Below are 27099 nucleotides of genomic sequence, written 5' to 3' on the forward strand. Positions count from 1 at the left end.
CTTTGTACAAGGTAAGTGGAGACCTCTTTAATCTTTAGACTGGCTCATTTACTACAACCTACTATAACACTGGTACATTTATGTTACCAAAGAAAGTTATTTAATAATTAGTTTTAAGATGATAAGAACTGTGATTTGAAATTGGAAATCTCTTAATTTAAACTTCATTTTCCATATAAGGGGATTGAGACCAAGGTAACTCCAGTCAGCTTCCTGGTCCCTAATTCTTACATGAGACTTTTGCTTGCCATTTGAGGGAGGGAAAAGCTATCCAAATGCAAGAGTTATTCAAAACCTCAACCTAGACCTCTATGTTTTCAGCCTTCTTCATGCTCAATCCTTAGTCTTCTCAGTTTTTTTTAATGCTTGATCCTTTCATACTCTGTTTACTTGACTTTTCATTTATCCATCTGGCTCTAACTCATGGCTTATCTTGTTTTTGCCACTTATGTCTCCATTTGACTTTGCCACTTATATATCCCCTAGTACTAACTCTGATCTGCCTTCCCCTGCATACCTAACTACAGCTTACTTGGTCCCACTTACTGCACAGGGGCTGCAGTTTATCCCCTGGCAAGGCATTCTGCAAAGGTGGCTTAGCCTTGATTAGGTGAGTTTCTTTTAAGCAGATCTTAACATCATTGTTGATATGTTTTCCAGAAGATAGTGAAAAATTAAAATGTGGGTAATTGCATACTTACTTTTCTGTTATGACTATGTGCATTGAAGAACATAGAATAGCATACTGATGGATAAAATATCTCATTTGCTTGGCAATTCTAATGTTAATTTTTTCCCCTTGTAGGTGACTTTTCAGATGATGATCTCAAAGGGCATACTCACTCAGGAGGTATCATGAATATAATTTATTATAACTTTAATTTTTCTATCAGTCAACATTTCAGTGCCTCTTATTTGTAAAGCATTTTGGGAAACTACAAATAAAGGAGATGATAGTTTTTGCTCTTAATTGAATTTATATAGTCTGATACTTAGAGGGTAACAAGCCAAATCATAGGCTATTACTTATCTGGGATTCAGACATTTGCTAGATTTGGAAATGCAAAGCTAATCCTGTAGTTGCTTACTATTTAAAAAAAAATTTTTTTTATCATTCATTCCTGTAACTATCATCAGTTAATGACTATTAAGGAAGGTGTAAATCCCATACATAAGATTGCATATTTAGGACTGGTACTTTTTAGGCACAAATAATAGGAAGAAAGAAAAAAGAAGTAGAAGCAATAAGAATAGGTAATGAGGAAGTAAAACTATCACTTTTTTCAGACGATATGATGGTATACTTAAGAGAATATTAGAGAAAAAACAAAATTAAATTAAACTAGTCAAAATCATTAATGAATATAGCAAAGTTGCAGGATATAAAATAAACCTACATAAATCATCAGTGTTTCTATATATTGCCATCAAAACCCAGAAAGGAGAGATAGAAAGGGAAATTCCACCTAAAATAACTTCAGACAGTATAAAATATTTAGGAGTCTACTGAGATACACATAGGAATTATATGTACATAGTTATAAAACATTATTCACAGAAATAGAGTCAGACATACATTAATTGTTCATGAGTAGGCTGATCCAACATAATAAAAATAATACTACCCAAATCAAATTATTTAGTACTATACCAATTAATCTATCTAAAGAAAGATGATAAAATTCAACTGGGGAAAAATAGGTAAAAATATCAAGGGGATAAATTTTTTATTATGAATGTAGCTTTCAGTGACAGATTTCAGCTATACTTTCAAGCAGTAAGCAGTAAGCAGTAAGTAGTGTGAATTCATGCAATGCTCTCCATTGCTCTTGACACTGGAAATTGTCATTACTCTTGCTAGTACTCAGTTTTTCTCAGCTAATCATCTTTCACTAAATAGTTTGTTTCCTTCATGTAATTATAACATTTATAGTTGACATTGTTATAATTCTTTAAAATTTGCAAACATTTCAAATTCATAATTTCATTTGAGTCTCACAAACTTTCTATGGGGGAGATACTATGGAAATTATCTTATTACTATTTTATAAGATATTATTTTAGCTATCTAAAATCTAGAAATACTAGGTGACATGTCGGTGGTAACATAGCTATTAAATATTGGAGGTGGATTTGAGCCCAAATCCTTATTTTAATGCTAGCACTTTACTCACTACACTGTGAGACTATAATAAAGTCAGGGATAGCTTTAAAACACTTCTGTATTATATTTTTATTTTTGCATTCTTACATCTTCACAGTTAGAAAAAATATAGTTAGAGAAAAAGATCACATTTTGTATCATTTCCTATATAAAACCAGTATCTAAATCCATAATTTTCTTCTAATTAAGAAAATTCTGAATTGGCAATTAAGCACCAACTCATTCATTTAAAGCTGTTGTCTATCAATGCTGCTATGTGCCAGCTACTGTGCTTAACAATAAATTACTTCTTTGCTAAGCCCTAAGCTTTATAATTGCTTGGGGTCAAGCTTATTCTTAAAGGGTCAAGTATTTTAATTTCCTCTGAAAACTGGAATATATTTGAATATAACAAATAGCTCTAGACAAATTATATAATGACTTCCTAAACAGATACGGACACACCATTTAAAAGTCAGAATTTGCTTCTTAGGATGTGTATATTTTTTTAAACTTCTTTTTAGAATTCTAAATTTTTGATAACTATTGGAGATGAGGTTATTAAAGGCAAATTAGTTCCAAAATATAGTATATATCTACATAATCACCAAGAGTAATTGTCATTATGTGTGTTAAACCTTCATTCTGTTTTACATCCAAGCCATTTCATTCACCATTTCATCTGTTTACAAGGCTTTTCCTTCATAGTCAGAGAGGTCATCTTTCATGTGTTGGCATTCAGTTGTTTCAGTCACATTGACTTTTTGTGACCCCATTTGGAATGTTCATGGAAAATATACTGAAGTTATTTGTTGTTTCCTTCTCTTGCTCATTTTACAGATAATGAAACTGAGGGCATATAGGCTTAAGTGACATGCATTGGGTCACTTAAGTGTCAGAAACTGGATTTGAACTCAGGTCTTCCTGACTCCAGACATGGTATTCTATCCCCTGCCCACCTGACTGCCCTATATCATCTTTCATAGAGCTGGTGAAAATCCTCTATAAGGATACTTCTCTGCCCTTTAGGAAATTATAATATGATGTAGAAGATAATCCCACTCCTCAGGAATTTCAGTAACTACCTTGATTCTATATGATAGGTGTCTTCAAGTCTCTGAAGGCCTGTCATTGTAAAGTATATATTAAACCTGCTGTACTTGGGACCAGAGGGCAAAACTTGGGAGAATAGGTTGAATTCCCAAAGACATAGTGCAAAATTTCCCAATAATAATAGGCATCCAAAATGGAATGAATTGTTTCCTTGGTAAGTAGTAGGCTCTTCCCTGCCTACCCCAGAGTCTTCAAGGAAAGGTCTGGATTACCATTTGTGAGATGTTTGTGAGGTGTTTGCTCTGATTTGGGCTGGAATAAATGGTCTTTGAGGTCCCTTTTGATGCTAAGATTCCACTATTTTACTTTTCTGATTTATATATAATTACACTATTATTGGATAGCTATAGATCTTTGTTTCTATCACTTTTTATTATATATTTGATATTTTCCATTTAGAATGTATTTTCTTGGAGATCAAGGGCTTTAATTTGTGACTATGGCTTATATAATGTTTTTCTCATAGTAGACCATTGAAAATGTTTTGTTGGCCAGTTGATTTGCTTATTAAATATATTTTTTAAAAGTTCTATACCTGGCTTATTGAAACAAGTGTTTGTATAACATCATTTTTAGAACTGTGAAATTGTGAACAAATTAGTGTGTGACATCAGATATTAAGATGAGTTGAATAATGTTTTAACCCTAGGGGGGAAAACGTTGTAAGAAGTATATCAAGGCAAAAAACGATTTATACTGTGTTCCATACCAGAAATTCATGTTTTGTTTATCTTTCCACCTGGGGAGCACAAAGAAAATTTAACCCTGATTTTTACAAATCCAGATTGTGAGGTGAGAGTGCTTCAGTGTTCAGAAAAGATAGTGTTGTTGGACCCTAGATCTCATCAAGAAAGGATAGGTTGGGGGCATCCTGAACTGCCTTAGGTAGATCTTAGGTAGAAATTGATTCTTTTTCTTTGGAATCCTTTTGGATGGGAATGGTATTTGATTATAATCTAAGGATTGAGTTGAGTAGACAAGTAGCTTTTTACCTTCTCATATTTTCTCCCATGGCGGACATGAGGATACAGTATAGAGTTAATGGGAAATCTAAAATTTCGAGTGATTAAAAAGCAATGGTCTCTCATAAATCAAACTTACTTAATGATGATTATATCTTAATTCTCATTCTGTTTCACTGTTAATTGTATGTGATCAGAAGAAGACTCAACTACTCTGCCATGTTGACTTTTTTATTTTACCTTCCTATCACAGCAGAAAATGTTTTAAATCACTGTTTTTGCAGAGATCTTGATGTGCTTTAGTAATTTTTTTAAATCTTGGAATCTAAAAATCTAAAATCATTGTATTGATTTTAATCAAGGAAGTTCTTCAGAGAGATAATGCTTATGCATCAGTTTAAACATTTTGAGTTTTATAAAAATCTTTTTCTTACTTTAATAACTCCTTCAATAGTTTTCTTCCTATCACAGCCTTTTGGAAATGAAAGAGACCTTTGGATTTATGTAGTTAAGCTCCTTCATTTACTGACAAAGACACAAGCTCAGAGAGGTTACGTAACTAGTTACTGAGAAATCATAGATCACAATTCAAGTCTTGAATTTTACCAGGTTTTCTTTCCATTTTAAATACTGCTTTTGATTTGTTAACTTACTTCTGATGAGGCACTACCTTCTTTTTCATATTTGTAGGACATAGGTATGCATGGAGAACTGAATTGTGATGAAATGTGTGAAAGCACATTGACAGAAATGTTGGCACAGACAAGGCTGACCTGTGACTTAAAGAAAAGGCTTGGTTTTATGTTACTAGTAATCCAGGCTACCCAGTTGAGCCTCTTTATGTATTCATATTTATTCATATATCAATCCAGTTATGGCACAGCAGAAATGGAGGTGAAAAATAATTTCTCATTAGTTTCTTCTTAGAAAAAAGTATAAAAATTCATTAATTTGCTTTAGTAACACTAAAAACATAATCAATAGGCATTCATAAATTAGGGTAAATAAATATTTTATTATCTCTCTTACATTTTATATGGATAATTTTCAAAAGTTATATAAGAGATGATAAACAGATGTGACTGGGTATGTCATGAACATATCCTTCTGTTTTTTTTTTTTTTAAACCCTTACCTTCCATCTTGGAATCAATATTGCATATTGGTTTCAAGGCAGAAGAATGGTAAGGGCTAGGCAAGGGAGGTTAAGTGACTTCCCCAGGGTCACACAGCTGGGAAGTGTCTGAGGTTAGATTTAAACCCAAGACCCCCCATATCTAGGCCTGGATCTCAATCCACTGAGCTACCCAGCTGCCCCCCAACTTCTGTTTTTTTTATTGACAAAATGGGTATGATATTTATTTCACCTACTTTTGGGCTATTGTGTAGAAAATGCTTTGAATTTCTCTGATCAATAATGATTTAGAATATTTTTATCCATATATAGCTTTTATATTCTTCATGATTTCCAATGCAAATCAAAATAACTGAGATATCAGCTCAAACCTATCAGATTGGCTAAAATAATTAAAAGACAAAATTGCAAATGTTGAAGGGGATGTGGAAAAGTCTTGACACTGATATACTGTTGGTGGAACTACAAAATGATTCAACCATTTTGGAGAGCTATCTGCAATTATGCCCAAAGAGTTAAAATACTGTGCATACCTTTTGATCCAGTAATACCATTCTCAGGTTTCTTTGCTAAGGTCATCAAAAAAAGAAGGAAAAGAACTCATATGTTCTAAAATATTTATAGCAGCTCTCTTTGTAGTAGCAAAGAACTGGAAAATCAGGACATTCTCATCAGTTGAGGAATGGTTAAATAAGTTGTGGCATATGATTGGATGGAATACTGCTACCTTGTAAGAAATGATAAGCAGATTAATTTAAAAAACGGAAAGACCTACAATAAATTATGACTAGTGAAATGATCAGAACCAAGAGAACATTATATACAGCAGCAGAAATAGTGTTTAAAGAATAATTTATGTATAGCCATCTCCAGAGAAAAAATTGATGAATAAAAACAAGGAAGACATACATACACATGTACATAGATATCAACATGTTTGTCAAATGATGCCTTCTTTAGTATGGGGAGAGGAAGGAGGAAGGGAGATACCTGGGAATTTTAATGTAAATAATAAATAAGTTAAAAAAGAAAGTTTTAAAAAGAGTTTTATAAAGGACTGTGAAAATGTAAGCTATTATTCTATTTATCTTTTTGATATATAGGTCCATTTATTCATTCATTTTGAGAGAGTATTTCATAAGTATAAGAAAACTTTTAACTTTCTAGTACTTGATTAACATTTTACACAAGTTTTTTTTCTGATTAACTTTTTGCCAGAAGCTAATGTGTATATTTTAATGTTTATTTTAATGTTTTATAGGTCAGGATGATAGACATAATAATGAGGATAAAGCTGGTGAGTATGCTCAGTTTCAAATGCCTTAGGGTTCTTGTCATCTTATGTTGAGACAAAGGAGGCAAAATGGTCAAACTAAATAGGTTCATTCTATTACTCTATTCTTTCTTTATTCCATAAAATAATTAATTACATTGTGCTTTGTCCCAAAGTGTTCAATCAGCCTTTAACTTAAGACCTCTGAGAAGGGGAGAGCCAGCCTCTCTCAAGGCATCCCACTGAACATTTGGATAGCTCCAGTTGTTAATTATCTCTTGCAATCAAGTATAGATTTGCCTTTGGGGGCTCTAAATTCAATTTATAAAACATATAGCTTATTTAGACAAGTGTTAAATCTCAAAAATTCCATGTAAAAATGAAGCTTTATTTTAAAAAAGACAACTTTGAAGTTGTAAAATAAAAAAAAGACAAGCTTTTAATTGGAAAAGGGATTATTTAAATTGCTTGGAAAGCTAATTAAGATGTCCCAGAGAAGAAAAAGAAAAACTCAATAGATGGGCAGCTTCAATGAATAGAATGTCATGACAAAAGTAGTTTAATTTATATCAATGCCTCTCATCACTTGTGGACCTACTGTTTCTATTTTACATTTTCCCTTTATTTTCCATTGTCACCTTTGGACTTTTCATGTCTGCTCCCTTCTCCTTCTTTTTCTTTCCTTACTTTGTTTCTATTTCTTTTTGTGCCCTTTTGTATTGATTCCAAATTTCTTTCCTCAATCTCTCTTCTGTTTTCTTTTTCTCCTTATCAAGTCATGACTTAGAATGGAATGCTTTAAATTATATTTATCATATAAATAAATAAATGTTAGTATTATTAATTAAAATATAAAAGAAGTTTTTTTTTAATTGTCTCTAAAATAGGGACTTCTTTATATATGTCTCAACAAATTTTCTCCTGTTGAGTCAATAATCCTCAATGCAAAATGAGATCTTGTCAATGTAGGTCTTTCCATTATTAGTACAGATACAATCACCTTAACTGATTTCTTGTTAGCATTTTTTCCCCATAGATACTTCATAGAGAATCCATCTAACATTCTGGAGGTCTTTTTCTAGATCTTTTTACATTTCATAGGTATCAGGACAGCATTTGAGTTGTTTGTTATCCCATGACTGACTCTTCTCCTTTTCTTATCTATTTATTTCCTTGATGATTAAAAAAAAAATTTCTTGTGCATAAGTCACCATTGGAAATATACTACAGCTGGTTTAGATCCATTATGCTTCTTTCTCTCCAGTGCTTCTTAGGTCAACCTTAAACTCATAATAGATTTCCATAAGCTTATTTTTTCTTACTTTTTGTAGATGATTCCCCTGGATTAATACCTGGAATTGTAAGTGCTGCGGTTGTAGCACTGGCAGGAGCTGTATCCAGTTTTATTGCTTACCAGAAAAAGAAATTCTGCTTTAAAGGAAATGGTAAGTTTACTATTGGAAATTCCTGTTTTGCATGCAAAAAAGAAACTTATCTTTGGCTATTTTTTCTTCCATAAAAATGATAATAAATGGCAGCTAGATGGCATACTCCATATAGTACAGGACCTAGAATCAAGAATCCAGAGTTTGAATCCTGCCTCAACTCTTCATAAGCTGTGTGACCTGTGGGCAAGTCACTTAACCCCATTTACTCAGTTTCTCCATCTTCTTCCCCATAAAATAGGGAAAATAATATTATCCATATTACCTACCTCACAAAGGTTGATATGGGGATTGAATAAGAGAAAATGTAAAAATGCCTTAGAAACCTTAAAGTGTTATATATATGTCATCTATTATTATTATCAAGCAGTAGAGTGCTGGGCACTGTGAAGAAAGCATGAAAGAAGAACCATACAGAGGAAGTCACAACTTGCTAAATAGTACTGTGCTTCCACCAAGACTTTTCTAAAACTTGTGTTGTTTTTCTATAGACAATGAAATTTAAAAAAAAAAACACTCATTATTCATCTAAGGTATTTGTGTTCAAATGAAGATTCTGAATGTCAAATTTAGGAAAGAACTCTATTCCTTCAGTAGTGGGGACTGTTTCCCTTGACTTACTTTGTGGCCATGTGTTCTTCCCTTTCTCAGAAAAGAAATGAAATCAGTTTTTGGCCTTCATCAGACTGTTTTAAATTTTTTTTTGGATCAGAGTGTTTTTATTTCCTGTAAAATCAATTAATGTATGACTCATCTAAAGTGTTTTTCAAGGCCAGCCAGAGTTTTGTCCTTGGCCTGAAAATCAAGTGTCCTTCAGGTGACAATCTTAATCTTTTTTAGGATAAGTTCTAACCACTTTGCCTTACAGTGAGCATAGAATCATATTAGGGTTGAGAGACCGTCTCAGCCCCCTAGTTTTATAGATGAACAAAGCAAACTTCAAAGAGTTCAAATGACTTGTTCAGAGTTACATAGATCATTTATTAGTGGCTTGGCCTATTCTGAAACTAGCCTTACACATTTTCAAGTGGAAACAAGCTGTCAAGACAGAATGAAAAGAATCATGATGTTCAATATGACAATTATTAGTCTGTTGCTATTTAATTTGTAATCATAATTCTTAATTCTGTAATTCAATAAAATAATTGAATATTCCCATCTTTGTTTTTCCCCACTCTCCTCTCTCCCTGTCTAATCTATTATCTCTAAGTGAGATGATCATGAAACCCCATTGATAGACATCATCAACTAAAGGGAATATTTACAAAATTGACTTTCTACAGTAGCTGTACTTGAAATCCCACATGGAAAAAGATTAGAACTATAGAGTTATAAACAGTTTCTACTGGTGGAATACACACACACACAATATATATATATATTATTGATCATTGGTATTAACATAATATATGGATCATGATTTAAAATGAGTTTGTCTCAATTTCATGAATGTAGATTTTTTGTTCTGGTTTCTTTAATACATTAAAATATTAACCATCCAGATTACTGAACTCTTGAACATACTCCCTGCAAGAACTTTTTCTCCTGTTCTCCTTTGTCTGGATTGGAGAGGTTGTAGATGTGTTATAGGAAATAACCTATCCCTGAGGAGAGGAGTCAGTACAGAATGACAAAGCTTATTGTTATTGTAAAACTGATAGCTTGGGTTCTTTAGGAATTTAATTGAAGTCAATAATCTGCTTTCTAGAAATCATCCCTCACCTCCTACCTTTGGTGAATTGTGTCATTAACCAAAGGGTGATGACTCTATGACTATAAGAAGATTTAATGGCCCATCATAGAGAAAACATGAAATGTTATTGGAAACACAGAAGCTCTTAAAGTAGTTCTTTCCCCCCATCACAACACATACCTTAATTTAGTAAAAAAAAAAAAAGACTTTCATACAACAGTGAAAGATGTATACTGCTACATATAGAAGCCATTCTATCTTTAGTTTGGAAAAATATGTAGAGGAGCTAAAATTCATTTCCAAAAAAGGGAAAAAAAAGTTTTGAATGTAATATATTGACCTATGGATGTTGCAGGGACATTTCAGGAGTTTCTCTAAGCCAAATAAATTTGTGAAAATGTCTCAGATTCTAAGTGGCATATGCTTAATTAAATGCTTGATTGTTTGGAATTGAGGTAGTTTTGTTCTTTCCCCAAAACTTTGAAAAAAAGCATTTATTAGAAGATTTATTTACATTTTTTACATTTTAATTTATTTAATTTTGTGCCTTGAAAGGAACAAAGGTTCTCATGCAGTTTTTGTACTGGGGTGAGGTAAGGGCTAGTTAAGGGATAGAGATAGTTCTGATAGAGAACTACTTTGTAATTACAAAAAGTAAAAGGGCCCTTCAGAAATTTTGGTCTGCTCATTTTCTTCAGGTAGCTTTCTAAAAACCTTATTCTTCAGCTAAATTAGCCTAGAGTATGGTCCTAATTTTGAGTAATATTCTGAACATTAAGTATTTTTAATTTTTAAAGATTTCATTATCCTATAATGATGTAAGTACTTTTGTAGTGACAATCCAAGAAATGATACGGAAATAAAAATAAACTTAACAAGTAGAAAAAATGTGATATTTTTAGTTGCATTAACTAAAGCCTTAAAAAGAAACTACCTAATTGGCATTAAAAATCACTCTATTGCAAATATGAATAATATGTAAAATAGGTTTTGAACAATGATGCATGCACAACCCAGTGGAATTGCTTGTCATCTCCAGGAGATGATGAAGGAAGAGGGGTGGGAAAAATCATGAATCATGTAACCATTGAAAAATATTCTAAATAAATAAATTATATATATATATATACATAAAGAAACTATTTATATCATATTACTTGCCTTTTAGAGAAGGGAGGAGGAGTTTGGAAGGATGGGAAAAATAAAGAATGAGAAATAGATTTTTGGACATAGTGAGAATTTGTTTTTCTAGGATAAGCATTATTATTATTATTATAATTTATTAATAAATGATAATTTTGTTAAAAACTACTAGCAAGTCATCTATAAAGGGTTATGCATCAGCTGGGTAGTGAGGTGCATAGAACACAGGACCTACAGTCAAGAAAATCTGAGTCCAAATTCTACCTTGGATGCTTAATCAACTATGTAACCCTAGGCAAATCATATTCTCAACCTTACTTTCCTTATCTGTAAATTCAAAATAATAATAGCATCAAAAGTTCATGGTTGCTATGAAGAACAAATTCAGTGTTTTATACATACAAAACACACACAGTTTTACAACCCTTAAAATGCTGTATCAGTACTAGCTAATATAATGATAAGATTAGAAATTATCCTTTTTAGATGAAAATTTAGAATGGAAATGTAACTGAAAATCTTAATTGGGTTTAATTTCTCATGAAATCTAATTCAATTTGAATACCTGTAATACAAAAAATATTTTTATTTGTCTTCTGTTGGGAAGCTAATGACATCTTAAAAATTGAAAGAAAAATAGCTAAAATTCAAAGTAATTAATTTTTATGTAGTGCTATCAGGTTTACAAAGCACTTCACATGTTTCATTTAAATAGGAATTAATCAGGGTTAGTCTTTTTACTGTCATTATTAATATGAGATGTTAATTGCAAGATGCCTATAACTAGTAGTTAATTAAGTGGGTTTTTGTGTTATAGTGAGAGAGGGACTCATATTATTCTTAGAGATATAATAGTCTATTTACTACCTGTGTGGTTCTTGGCAAGTCTCTTAACTTCCTTGAATCTCAGTTTCTTCATCTGAAAAACAAAGGCTTTTCAATTAGATGACCTGTATGATACCATCCAGTTCTAGAACTATTGTCCTATGGTAGTGATGGTGAACCTATGGCATGGGTGCCAAAGATGGAATGCAGAGCACTATCTGTGGGCACTTGGTTACCTTCCTTCCCCCCACCTCCCCAGAGTTAATTACTAGAAAGGCAGAGGGACTTAGGTGGAGCTGTTCCCTGTCCCCTCTCCACCATGCCTGATGATATTCTTTCATATCACCCACCCCTCTGTCCAGCAGCTCAAAGGAAACTCACACGGGGTAAAGTGGGCAGCTCAAAGGTGGCAGAGCTAGAGGGGAGCAGATCACTCAGGCTATTTCCTTCTCCCTCTCTATTCTTGATGAGGACATTCCTCGCTTCATCTACCTCTCCACCCAGCAGCCCAGTGGGAGCACTTTCTCCCTCCCCTGTGTGTGGGAAAGGAAGGCACACACCCAGCATGTGGTGGGAGGAGCACGGCACATGGTTCAGCAAGGGGCAGTCAAGGCATTCCATCTGAGAGGGGCAGTCCCTGACACTATCTCTAAAAGGTTCGCCATCACTGTCCCATGGTTTCAGAAGAATTATCCTATGTAGCCAGCCTGATATTCTGAAGAATATGATCACACAAATCCAGGAAGTTTATTGTTAGGGCTTACATCAAGATAATTCATTAAATATAAAACTTTGCATTAATTTATTACATTTACAAAAAAGAAATATAGTTCAGAAAAGTCCAAATGGGAGTGACATAATTTCCAATACAAGATTAAAGTTAGTTTTAATATAAATGTACACAATGTTCTCTGATTGCTTTAAAATATTACTGTTTTGTGCTGCCTTAAAATGAATTTGGAACATCAGTGCCTTGTGCATGTTAATAGAGTTAAAGAATATGTATTCTAACTATTAATATTTTTTCATACTACTCTTTTGGTCTTCATTTTCTGTCTCTTAATGACTTCTGTGTAGCTAATATCAGGAATGTTTACTTTTAGTGACATTGAGATTCCCCTTCTTTGTAGCAGATTCTTCACTGACAACACAACTTTTGTAGCATTCAAGTTATTGGCATTTGGCATTTGCATTGCTTTCCCACTGTCTGGAATAAATGACTTTTTTCTATTCACTAATGGATTTACTATCATCCATTTGATTTCCTAAGAAAGTTGCTTACTCTAATTTCAGACATCTACAGCTAGCTTAAAGCTATTGGCCTTTTAATTTCATTTTCACTTTTTAATTTTTTGTGCATGCATCTATGTCTTGGTTTTTACTTATTTTTATTTTTATTAATTTAATTAATTAATTAATTTTTAAGAAACCTTCTGATTCCTGCTAAATATTTTATAGCAAGCTTTATACCAACTGAGCTATAATCTATATGTATACATGTTTTTTTTTCCCTTTTAAAACCCAAATTACAACTTTTTAAGCCACCGGCTCTGTTTTTGTTGAATTGTGGAAAAGTAAAAATCTTAGGCAACTATATCAGAAATTTTGAATATTTTTTTCTTTTTTAACCTTCCATTTCAGATGAGCCGAAGATCTAGGAATGAGGAGAGAACAACTTTCAAGTGATGACTACAAGATCAACCAGACAAAATTATCTTTCACATAAGATTCAGAGGCTTCTTCCCTCTCCCCTTTTAACCATGAAAAATAAAGCCTCTCATCCCACAAAACCAAAATGGACATTGAAAGAACATTGCCTTTATATGCTAGTATATTTCTTATATAATATTGAAGAAAGTCAGAATTCCCCTAAAAATTTGCCTAGTTTTTTTTCTCTCCAATTAATATGTTAAGGCAAGTCCAAAAGATCAAGAAAAGGCTGAGTTTGCTCTTTTCTCTGACTTTGTGAAACTAGAAGTGAAGCCTCTTTTATATTATCTTTTCATTTATAAATCACTGTTATATTTTTTAAAAAATCAATTTACTCTATATAAGGCCAATAGCCTGACTCCCAGAAAACATGATGAGGTATTCATCACTTCTACCAAACCACTTCTACTAATAGATTTGGCAACAGAACCAGGAGACTGAGCTATCTCTTCCTTTGATTATCTTAGACATTAAAAAAAAAAAAGACTGAAAGGAATGAGACTTTTATTTAGCTGTAAAGGATTTTCTTCTAAGTTCTTTCTTCTTCAGTTGTTATCATTAAAATGTTTTCTTGGAAATTTTTTATTCTTCTTAGTTATATTTTGTATCTGTGACCTCATCAATTCTCTGAAGAAGGTTTTATTTGTTTAGTAACAAATTTTATGAATCATAATGATGGAAAGTTTTACAAAAGACTGAAATCAGGTTATACTTGATATCTTAGACCACATCCTTACAGAGCTTTCACTTGATTTCTTTCTTTAGGAATATCTTTCTTAAGGAACATTTTCCTTAGCTGCTTTCTTAAATGATAATTGTTCTTGCTTTTCTCTTCCACTCCTTAAATTCTTCCAAATTAACAAACAAAATGAAGTAAGGGTCTGTATTACTTTTTCAAAAGACTTTGCGAAGGACCACAAAGGTCATCTGTTACATTTCTATATTCTTGGAAATTAAAGGTAATTATCTTTCCTGGTGGAATGAAGGTGCCTTTGAAGTTGAAAATTACTTGTTAGTGATGTGAACTAACGTATATCTTGTCATAATGAAGGTTGAGGTAAAGTAGGGAGAGTGTTCTTTTAGTGCAGAAGTTTACCCTTTTGCAGTATTAGTTTGTGAACTCCAGTTTCCTGAATCAAATTCTGTCTGAACCCTTTTCCATTTTTTGCTATGTGGAAACATATTAGTGATATATGCTTGGCAGACTTTTAATTTCTGGTAAAACCATTTAGTTAGTGATTTTCAAAATGTGGTGTGGTGTTCAGCATTTGTCTTGACAGGGTAAATTTAAAGGCGTGTAAAATTTCAAGTTATACAAAAAAGTTTTTCAAATGATTTTACATTTCATATTCAAACCTATATATCAAAAGCCTCAACAAAAATTAGCACTTAAAAAAGACTGTGACATAGTCTTTTTATTTTTATTTTTTGTTATTGCAGTAGAAAGCTGGAGCAGGTGGGGATAGGTGGTAGCTTGAGTCATTTGCTGTACCATTACAGAGCATGAATGAGGTGGTATAGTATGACAACTACAAATATTAGGTTTATAGGACATTTGAAAGCTTTACACAGTTTTTTAGCAGCTTTGAATCATGTCTCACAATACATCAAAAGGGATGATTATGAGAAGACTTTGTAAACCTTAAGATAATATGTAAATGCCAGCTGCTATTAAAAAAAAAACCCTCCAATAACTCCAGAATTAATTCTCTTTTATTTCTAACATATTCTCTCATTTTCAGTCTCTTTTGTTAGCATTATGCTCTCTGTCTTGGTCAGTTCAGAATTAGCAGTATTAAAATACTATATGCTAGCTTTATCCCTTAGGTTATTATTCTTGAATCTTAATATTTAACCCAAATTGTAGTTCTTATAGGTATTATTTTTATAAAGGTGAGTAATAGAAATCACAAGTGCACGATTTCTGTTTCTCTGATATTTTGTACATGGAAATAGACATTAACGTTTCCCTTAAATATAAATGAGTTCTCTATGATGAAGCTTTGTTATAGACCAGTTAGTCTAGTCTTGGGTGCAAGACACATGTGATAATTGTTATGAGCAGTTTGGGGAATGTTTGCACAGGTTTAGAATCCAATTTACTGATTATGTGCTCTGTAGTTTTATGCCTTTTAAAAAACTACGAGCCTCCTTGACCAACAAAAGAAATAACTTACTGCAAATTTTTACAAATGTATTACATTTCTGCATCTTCATATGTCATTTTTTTCCAGAGACTCTGTAACATTCAGCATAGAAGTCATTTAGTGGCTATGAATATACAAAATGACACTTATTGGTTCACCTATTTGCACCTTAGTTTGGCTCTCTTTGAAATGAATCTGTTGGATTAGATGATCCCTAAAGTTTGTCTTCCAGCTCTAAATCTATAATCCCATGAATTTTATTTGTATTTAAGTTAAGAGGTGCATTGATGTTCTATGAATGTTTAATCTTGTGAAGGAAGTAGTTCTAAAATATTTTAACCACTAAATGTTTAGTTCTATTAGCTTATACTCAATTGGAATTCTCTTTGACATAATGTTAAGTTACTGACTTGGTGCATTTGTTAAGATTACTTTCACATATAGTTAATAAAGAAGTTTGGCTTGTATTTTCATTTAACAAATTTGTTGTTGTTCAGTCATTTCAGTCGTGTCCAAATCTTCATGACCCCATTTGGGTTTGCTTGGGGTTTTTTTGGTGTGTGGAGGAGGGGACAAAGATACTGGAGTGGTTTGCCATTTCCTTCTCCAGCTCATTTTACAGATGAGGAAACTGAGGCATACAAGGTTAAGTGACTTGCACAGGAACACACAGCCAGAAAGTGTCTGAGGCCAGATTTGAATTCAGGAAGATTAATTTTCCTGACTTTAGGACCTTCACCCTATTTACTACACTATCAAGCTTTTAAACACACAAATACACACAAAATTATCAAAGAATTTATATTCTTTTACATATTGAAGTACTATTAAACTATACTATAAGTTGGAAATTAGGTTATTCTGGATGCATTTACTATAGTGATTCCCACTGTCTATTATTCCATAAGCCTCTTTCATCCTTCCCTCTTTCCCCCAGAAATGTTTTGTGAAAGCCAAAATAACTTAAATTTTTACTCATAATATTCTTTACAATGTGTTGCTTAAGGCTCCAGCAAAGAATTTTCATGTAAACTCCTTGGATTATTGGTGAACTCCCAAGCAGTTTGCCAAACCAATATATGGGAATCAGTAATATGGTATATATATTTCGATGTTATATCCCAATTCCAAAATTTCAGAGAATCTTTGCTCTTTTTGGTAAAAGCACTCCATTAATATATAATATAATGTTTATTATATTTATATACTTAATATATTTATGTAGTATGTTATAGATATACAATTTATAAAACATATGATTTATATTTAAATTAAATTATAGTTGATATTAAATATAACAAGCACATTATACATATATATATTTTATTCACACTTGTCATGCTGTGTCATGTTTGCACATTTTCTCTCATAACTCCTCTTTAAAAGATATTACCATGATTCTAGAGACCTCTCTCTAGGTGTTTGAATAACATTGAAATCTTCTGAATAGACTACTTTTATCCCTTGTTTACTGAATTTGTCTATCCCTTCTCCTTCTTTGATAACATATTTATTGATTGTTATTTATATGACCTTGTGAGTAGAATTCATCATGGATTATATGCCCAGCATTCATTTCTACTTTGCCATTTCAGTCCCCTTCTGTGGCAAACATGCCTTCAGATTCTTACTAGCAGCATGACTTTAGGGAAGTCACTTAGCCTCTTTCTGTCTCAATTTCCTCTTCCATGAAATGGAGATAAAACTAGTACATACTCTCAGGATTGTCAGTAGGATCAAATGAGAGTATTTTGTAAAACACTTTACAATCCTTAAAGCATTATATTAATGTTAACTGTCACCATTATAGAGATCCATAGTTTGCAGAATAATGCTTTAAAGATTTTTTTTCTTTTGTCAGAAAGGAGTTTTAAGATCGTTAAAAGCTCCTTTCCATTTGACAGATGTAGTTCAGTCTACTCTCTTCCTCTGAAATCTAGACCTTTATGACTTATAGATAGATTCTCTGTGTTTCCCTTAAATTTCATGGCTTAGTGAAAGATAAAGCTTGACAGTTTACTGAAAAAACATTTTACCCTGTATTGGGACTATCAATGTTAATGGAATAGGAAAAACTTAAGGGTTTTTCTGAAAGTTTTTTATTTCCTTGCATAATCTTTCCAAATATTCCATTTTATTTGTAGGACTTTTTAATCTTCAAATAAAATATATCAGAAAGAAAATCTCCATATTTCTCTATTCTGTCATCTTTACATTTTTCATTTCTTTTGCAGACCTTCACGCATTTAAATATATTGAACAATAGCTTTTACTTATTTGTATTCATTTTAGGGATGTGGTATATCATCAGGAAAAGTAGTATAATAATATGCCAGATTTAGAGTTAAGATCTGAATTCAAATCCCAGCTGCAGTGGTTACTAGGTTAATAATCAAGGGCAAATCACCTAACTCCTCTTAATCTCATTCTCCATCTGTAATATGATGCATAGTGCTTATACAATTTACTTCCCAAGTTTGTTAGAAGGAAAGCACTTGATAAACATTCAACTGCTGCATAAATTAACATTGTTACTTTTTTATCTTTAGTGACAGAAGCCTGACTTTATAAAGGTTGCTACACAATATACAATCCTCATGACTTTTCCTAAGAATTTCTGGTGTGAGCATGTGTGTTCATATGTACACATCTCTATGCACACATGTATGTTGTATAGATACACCTGCATGTATATACACATACATAATTTGTAGGACTTTGATTCTTAGTCTAGCCTTCCATAAAGTGAAGGGTGCATAGATGATCCATAAATTCCTGCTTTCAGCTCTAAGTCGATGACCCTTCCATGAATTATCTTTGTATTTCCGTTAAACGTTGCTTTGGTACTCTGTAAATATTTAATCTTGTGTCAGAGAAGTTACTAAAGTATTTTAACTACTAAACATCTAGTTCTATTGATTTTTAGTCAATTGAAATTTTCTCTGAAATATTGATTTAACATTGTTGTATGTATATATTTCTTTATGGCTTCCACCTTTTTGAAAACTATACATTTAATTGTAAAAGAAGTTGGTTTGGGGACCCATTCTCTATGCATTTTAAATAACTTGTGAGTTTGATTTAACAAAACACTTAAGGAGAAGAGAATTGATTGTCGCTTATGATTGTCCACTGTAGCAGTTCTCTTTGAAGGTGAGGTTATACATGAAGCAGTGGAAAGTTCAGTATTTACCCTGCAGACTCTATTCCCTTCCTGAATTTTCACCCAGTTGTCTGATAAAACCTAGAACTTAGGTGGTGAATACAACTTGAACATGCAATTGGGTAGCTATTTTAGGTGCATTGAATCCAAGAGGTTCCTTTATACAAGTAATATAAGATTTTTTGGGGGAAAGGAATTCTATACACATAAAAACAGTAAAGACTGTGGTCTGGACTAGTTATGTGATTTTATTCATATAAGGAACTCCCAAGTGAGAACACTCCCTCCACAAATGTAGGTTGGTACTTTCTTTGAACCATATAGTCTTAGTGTTGCCTGGAGATCTTGAGAGGTTAAATAAATGACCTGTCCAGGATCACACACTAGTGTATATCTTTTTCCTAGCTACAAAATCCAGCTCTCTCTATATTATGCTGCCATGACACTATAAGCTGTCAAATTAATTCAGATGATATTAATTAAGAATTTGATATAATTCAGTCAGGCACTAAAGTTTTTCTATTTTAACCTTTAAAAAACCCGAGTGTCAAATTATAGGAGCATGATTGGTTTAAACTACAGAGAATATTATTTTATATAAAGCAGATGTTTGCTTTCTCTGTATGCCACATGGTTTATTCTCATCTAATAGTAGTGTTAATACAGAGACCTTAAATTTGCAAGATTGTCTTTTAACTTCCTTGAAAACATTGTCCCCATTTTTAATATACATATACATACATAATATATATTTAAATTTTAATTTCTTTATTAATACAGCCTGTCATCCCTGCCAAGTAGTTTCAATTTTTGAAGGGCATTCAGAAAAGTTTTATCTGTGGGAAAGGAATTTAAGCTGCATTTAATAAAAATGACTTTTAAATTCACAAATTAAAAAACCCTTTCATAATAACACTAAAATAGATTATTCATGTTAAGAAAGACAATGGTTTTGAGACTGGTTTTAATTGGCTGCCTCATGTGTTGATTCTTTCAGAAGATCCAGAGAATGTTAATATGGAGAGTCAATATGGAGTAAACAAAGAACCACCTGGTAAGAGGAAAAAGACCAATTTGGAGAATTTGTTGAGTGTTCTGTACTCTCCCACCTCCATTTTAAAGTTTACCATATATAAAATTGTCTTGGTTCTGTGGATAAGAAAATAATTTCATTGTATCTTTCTACTCTCCCTTTGTTCCTTTGTTTTTGTGCTATTTAAAGTAATTCTAATACATCTCGTATTATTGCTAGATTATAAACTCCTTTAAATTTAGGACTATAATTTTTTATCTTTGTACTCCCTAAAACTAACACATTAATTTGCTGGTAGCAATCATAGGGTTTTAAAGAAGTAAAGAGATATTGGAGGCTATGCAGTAGCATCCTTTCTTTTTACAGATAAGAAAAGTGAGGTAGAGTGAAGTAACCCAATCAGTAAAAGTAGTACCAGAGCAGAGATTCAAAGCACTTCCTGTGACTCATGAGAGATTACTTTCTATTTTTCTAGATTTCCTGTTCATGAGAGGCACTTAATCTATATCAACAAACACATATTGAATTCACTGCTATATTTAACTTAATTTTAAAAAATAATCCTGGAAAAGATAATTACCAAATGAATGATAGTCATTGCTCTTCTAAAATTCATCCTGTTTGTCACTTTTTATGAAGATCATCCATTAATCAAGCAATGTTATTATTACCAGTTATTAATTGCTTACTATGGGATAGGTAGTGGCCTAGGTTTTGGAGAGACAAATTAAAAGAATGAAAAAAAATTCCTAATTGCAAGGAGCTGACATTGTCAAGTCTTTCCTTTTCTTAACTGAGATATTTTATTTTCCCAATTACATGTAATAAGAAAATTTTAAATGTTTTCCTGAAATTATAAGATCCAAATTGTCTCCTTCCCTCCCTTCGCATGCCCTTCTTAGACTTGGTTAGCAATATGATCTGGGTTATATTTGTATTATCATGAAAAATATATTTCTATACTGACCATCGTTTTAAGAGAATACTCATATAAAACCAAAACTCCCAAATAAAAATGTAAACAATTGTGAAAGGTAGTGTGCTTTAATCTGCATTCAGAGACCCACAGTTCTTTCTCTGGAAGTGGAGAGCATTCTTTGTCATAAGTCCTTCAGAATTGTTCCAGAACATTTTATTGCTGTATTCTCGAGCTTTTCAGAGACTTCTTAGCCTCTAGGTGAGGTTCTGAGGTTACTGAAATGAAAGAATTCCAAATATGGCAAGTCAATTTAGATAGGAAAACTGATTATTGAGGCATTGGATGACTTAAAATGTTTATGATATTTAGTACAGTGCTCTAAATATGCTAATAATAGGTAGTAAAAGTCATCACTGTCATTGTAGTAGAAGCAGTTGTAGTAGTCGTAATAGTCATAGTAGTCATAGTCATTGTAGTAGTAGTAGCAGCACCAGCAGCAATCATAACAGTAAGAATAGCTAGCATTTATATTGCACCTACTCAGTGCAAGGCATCATGTTAACTGCCTTAGAAATACTATTTCGTTTGATCCTTACAACAGACCTAGAAGACGGGTGCTATTACCTCTATTTAGTAGCTGAGGAAACTGGAGCAAACAGATTAAATGACTTTTCCAAGGTCACATAGCTAGTAGTGTGAGGCTGGACTTAAACTTAGATCTTCTTGACTCCAGGCCTAGGGCTTTATACACTGCTCTACTTAGCTGCACCCAGGTACCATTTGATTGCTTTTTTATATAAGAGATAAAAATTCTGAAGTTTTAGTGGATTTTTGACAAAATGAAACACTAAACTCTCACTGTCCACCTTAATTGTCTGTTAGTAAAATTATGTATGCAGATGTCTTTTCATGCTTAAAAATTCCCTTTTTAAAAATATGATTAAGAAGAAATCACTTGGCAGAGGATAGACTCTAAATGAACACTCTAATGCAAATACTATCAACAAAGCAATGGGTTCAAATCAAGAAAACATCTAATGCCCAGTGGACTTACGCGTCGGCTATGGGGGGTGGGGGGGGGAGGAAAAGAAAATGATCTATGTCTTTAACGAATAATGCTTGGAAATGATCAAATAAAATATATTTTAAAAAAAAAAAGAAGAAGAAATCACTTGGGCAGAGCCAAGAGGCAGAGAAGTTACACCAACCCATCTGATCTCTACCTATCATCCAAAAACTGACATAATGGCTTACAACAAATTCAGGAGTAGCATAACCCACAAAAAGATGGTTTGAAGTAATTTTTCAGTCCAAAACAATTTGGAAGGCTGACCTGAGGTATCTAGTGCACTGGGGTAGAGGTGGAGAAAGAAAGTAGTGTTCCAGGGTAGGCCACACCTGGCAACAGGTCCTGGGCACAACTGAAGCAGCAGCAGAGGCTTCTAAAACTCTCAGCCACAGATGGTAAGGAGGGTTGGGCTCGGTAGATTACAGGGGTCCCTTTGCTGACCCATACACGGATCCTCATAACAATCCTGGGGTTGTTTTTCCAATGATATATTTCACATTTTCTTCTATTTTTTCAAGTCTCTAATAAAGACCTCATTTCTCAAATATATGGAGTTGAATGTGTCATTCCATAAATGATAAATGGCCAAAGGATATGAATAGGCAGTTCTCAAACAAAATTAATAAAGCTCTTTATAGTCATGAAAAAAAATGCTCTTAATCACTATCAATTAGAGAAATGCAAATCAAAACAACTGAGGTACCACTACACACCTATCAGATTGACTATTATGACAGAAAAGGAAAATAACAAAACTTGGAGGGGATGTGGGAAAATTGAGACACAGATGTGCTGTTTGGAGAGTTGTGAACTAATTCAATCATTCTAAAGAACAGTTTGGACCTATACCCAAAGGGCTATAAAATAGTGCATACGCTTTGACTCAGCAATACCATTACCAAGTTTATATCCCAAAGAGATAAAAAACCCCAAAAGGAAAGGTAGCATATGTACGAAAATATTTAAAGCAGCTCTTTTTGTGGGGCAAAGAATTGGAAAGTGAGGGAATACCAATCAATTGGAAAAAGCCAAAGTAAGTTATAACATATGATTATAGTGGATTTTTTTTAAAACCCTTACCTTCCATCTTTTGGCTCCAAGGCAGAAGAGTGGTAAGGGCTAGGCAAAGGGGGTCAAGTGACTTGCCCAGGGTCACACAACTGGGAAGAGTCTGAGGTCACATTTGACCTCCCGTCTCTAGGCCTGGCTCTCAATCCACTGAGCTACCCAGCTGCCCCCTATAGTGGAATTTTATTGTGTGCTGAGGAGCTCAGAAATACCTGCAAAGACTTACTGACCTGAAGGACTGTGAAATAACCAGATCAATGTGATCTCGCCAATGTGGAGACGCAGGAGAGATTATAGGGAATTCTGGGAAATATCAAGGACTTCTGGGGAATGAAGTCTAGGTTTCAGAATCTCCATTTATACAATAATGACCAGCTCTAATAGTCTATTCTATTGTAATTATAATTCACTGCATCATTTTAATTTTTATTTGCAATCTTGATTGAAATTGAACATTGTGTAATTGCAATAGCTCAAGAATTAAGATGCAACCCAATAACATGTTTTTAAATCCAAGCTTTTAAAAACTGAAAAAATATAATAACTAAGTAAAGGCTTTTTTCAGTTATTTATTCAAGAATAAGATATAAAAAATAGACTTCTGTTTTTTTCACTTTTATTACTAGTGCTAAGATGAATGCTTTGTGATTGGTTCACCCCTCTTCCCTTCCATTCTATACTAGATCTTTAACCTCATTTTGCCTTAACATTAACTGAGCTGTTTTTTTACTTATTAATTTTAATTTCCTTCTTTTGCATGTTTTGCTCATCTATCAAGGTGTCTCATTTTTTCTAGAAAATATTTTGCAAATAATACAGTGAAAAAAATAAAAAAACATATAAATAATAGTGTGTATTATGTGTTTTGGGAGATGGCAATAAAAATCTTTGTCTTTTTTTTCCTAGTGCAACAAATACTTCTGCAGAAATAGGTTTTTCCTGAATGAGAAAATAAAGATGAACAAAACTGGATTAAACTGCTTGTCTCCCTGAAACAACACTCCGTATGTGGCAGAGGTTACAAAGTTGCATGAAAATTGAGTCTGTTGGGGTTTTTGCAAATATGGCATTTGAAACCACATCTTGGAAAGTGGTATGTTCTGTACTACATGTGACTGATCACTTAAAACTTTCCCATTTGAATGATGAGGAAAAAATTCTCAAAGTGAATTTGAACCTTTTGCCCAATGTGATGGCTTTTAATATATGTAAACATATCAGGATTTTAATGATTCTTCCTTCTCCATATTGAAATAAGGAAACAAGGGAAATTATTATCATCTATCTATACCATATGCTCATGATTATTTTAAAATTATTAAAGCAATTAACCACATCAGTAAATAAGGAACTCAGTGATAAATTTGTGAGATAAATCTCTAAGATATTCCTTCAGAATTAATTTTGATATCAGAGTAGTACACATATAAGAAACCATGTCATTTTGTTTGAATTACCTATAGTTTAGTTACTTTGAAGATGGATTTAGAATAATTACAGGAGTTAAGATCCTAAATTCTACTTTTCCTTCTTTGTCTTTGAAAGAAAATGAAGAACTTAGTAAACTCATCATTTCCCATGAGTTAAATTGTCTCTATGCTAATAACTTCTCTCTCTCTCTCTCTCTCTCTCTCTCTCTCTCTCTCTCTCTCTCTCTCTCTCTCTCTCTCTCTCTCTCTCTCTCTCTCTCTCTCTCTCTTCTCTCTCTATCCAACCCTAATCTTTCTAGTGAGCCACATTCCCAAACCAGTTTTTGGATATCTTGAACTGAATGTTCCATAGGTATTTCAAACTAAGAGTGTTCAAAACAAAATTAATTATCTTTCTTCCCAAATTCTCCCCATTTACAAAATATCCTATTATTGTTGAAGGCACTATTATCTTCCCAGTCAACCAGGCTTAGTATTTCTCTGCCATTCTTTATTCCCTTCTCTCACTCATTCCAATATATCCTGAACATTGCCAATTTTAAAAAAATCTCATATTCATATTTTTCTCCTTGCTCACTACACAGTTCTAATTCAGACTTTGATTGCCTCTCAACTATATTATTGGAATAGCCTTCTAACTGCTCTATCTTCTGTTTCCTCATTTTAATCCACCATTTTCATAACAAGTGGGTCTAACTGAATCTCTCTGCCTTATCTCTCTGTCTCTCTGTCTCTCTCTGTTTCTGTCTGCCTCCCTCTCTCTCTCTCTCTCTCTCTCTCTCTCTCTCTCTCTCTCTCTCTCTCTGTCTCACACACACACACACACACACACACACATATATACATAACACTCAATAAATTCTTGTGGCTCCCTAATACCTCCAGGATCAAATATAAAATTCTCTTTGAGATCTTGATAAATTGTTCCTTTCCTCTCTAGTTTTTATACTTCACTCCCCTCCAGTAACTTTGTGGTCTGCCTATCATGTCCAACTTTGTTGTTCCTTATACAACACTTCATCTCCAATCTCTTTGCCTTTGAATTGTTTGTTCTTCCTGCTCCTGCATCCCACAACTGGCCTCCCTGGTGAGTAGAATGCCCACTTTCTTCAACTCCCCTCTTTATTTTCTTGGTTTCCTTCAGCATTCAGCTCACCCTCTGTGGGAAAGCCTTACTGGTCCTCTCCCTGTTTCTCTCACATAGTTTGGACACACTTGGTTATTTACGTTGTGTCTCCGTACTTGAGAGCAGGGGCTGGTTTTACCTCTCTTTGTATCCTTAGTGCTTAGCAGAGTTCCAGGCATATAAGCTTATGATTATTTTCCCCCTTCTCTGTTTTCCTTTCCTCTCCCTCTTTATTTTCCTTCATCCTTTAAGAGTAATTGGACCAGTCCATAGAAATACAATGCTTTGTAGGTGTATAATTCTCAATAAATGTTAAAAAAATAGTTGGATTCATGAAGTTTTACAAAATGAGCTAATCATTCAACATGAATGGTTAAGTACCAGATGAAATTGTTTACAGATATGCTTTATGTCATAGAGTACCCCTTTTAAAACTTTCCACCAGTATGGGATAAATTGAACTTCTTGGCATTTTCCCCTTTGCTAAATATAAGCTTGTGAACACTAAAATTCAGTAATCCAGGGTTATTCATATAGAACCGAGTTTTAAATGTATATTTTAGGATCATTGATGAAAACTTTCAAATGAATTCTAATGGTCTATTTTTTTAATTGCCAGGATCAATTAACTTTTCTACATTTGGAAAAAAAATGAGGATATTTCAGTGTATTATTGCTGTTTTTACTATGTTACTGGTAGGGTCAACCTGATGTGTAGTTCTTATAATGCCATCCAGATGAAGTATGATTCCAGTATGTGTAAGAACATCACTATGGATGGTTAATGTTATTAATGCTACGTCATATAAAATACTACCAATACTATTCACATACATCCTGCTTATGTGAATATAAATGTACTATAATCAGATCTATAGGTAGTAGCATAGTATGGTGGAAAGAGGATTGAATGTGGAATCAGAAGTCCTAAACATGCGTCTTGTCTTAGTTTTGCTAGTTACTTGTTGCAGGATATTGGATAAATCTTTTAACATTTCTATTAGGAGAGATATTGAGCTAAATGATTGTTTTCATTTAAAATCAACTTTTGTTAGGATGAGACTAGTGGATAAGCATTTATGTTGGTTTTGGTTCCAGAGCCCTCCTATTCCATATTCCAACTAAATTCCCAAGTTTTTGCTGTTATTAGGCCACTTGATATTGTTGGATTTTTTTTATAAGGATGCTCCCATCTAAGATCCTTTCCTACAGCCAAGATCAAGCATCATCCATACAATTCCAGTAGACCTAGTTTTGTGTAATTGCTACTGAATGGGTATGTGAAAGAACTTCAATTTCCATGCATTCATGATGAGAAGTATTCTTTTTTACATTTGAATTATTTCTTCCACATTTTATATAAATTCACAACTTTAAATGTCAGAAACAGGAAAAAGAAATGAGAGTATTATTATTTATTAACATCAGGTATGAGTTGTCATCAACCTCATTGAAAGTCAGTGACCTAACATTAAGTAGCATCTTTTGCATCAGCTTGCCTCAGTACTTAGCTAACAAAAATGTTACTTATCTATGAATAAGTGATATCAAACAATCCAAATTTTAAAGTTTCTGCAAGGCTTGGACTTAAATTGTATCTTTTCCTAGTTGTCAATCTGTAAGTAATATGTGACTAGACTACATAATTTTTAATAAAAAAATTCCTAAAATACATTTGGTAAATGTGTGGGTGTTACTGATTT

General features: G+C 33.0%; 1 protein-coding gene across 2 annotated transcripts in view; it reads left to right on the top strand.

Moving 5' to 3' along the window:
- The window catches only part of CD99 (CD99 molecule (Xg blood group)), a 66638-nt gene extending 39568 nt beyond the window's left edge, over positions 1-27070 (top strand). Inside the window, exons 6-10 of one of the 2 annotated variants that reach the window (XM_007500995.3) lie at positions 806-850; positions 6614-6649; positions 7957-8070; positions 19749-19805; positions 23747-27070. In XM_007500995.3, the coding sequence (XP_007501057.2) occupies positions 806-850; positions 6614-6649; positions 7957-8070; positions 19749-19805; positions 23747-23772 (278 nt within the window). In that variant the 3' untranslated portion in view covers positions 23773-27070. Of the gene's footprint in view, positions 1-805; positions 851-6613; positions 6650-7956; positions 8071-13372; positions 16071-19748; positions 19806-23746 lie in introns of those variants that run through there. The other variant, XM_007500996.3, reaches the window with a different exon arrangement.
- Positions 27071-27099: the final 29 nt, after the last annotated feature.

The sequence above is a fragment of the Monodelphis domestica genome, chromosome 8 (genome assembly GCF_027887165.1).
Source record: "Monodelphis domestica isolate mMonDom1 chromosome 8, mMonDom1.pri, whole genome shotgun sequence".
Taxonomy (NCBI): Eukaryota; Metazoa; Chordata; class Mammalia; order Didelphimorphia; family Didelphidae; genus Monodelphis; species Monodelphis domestica.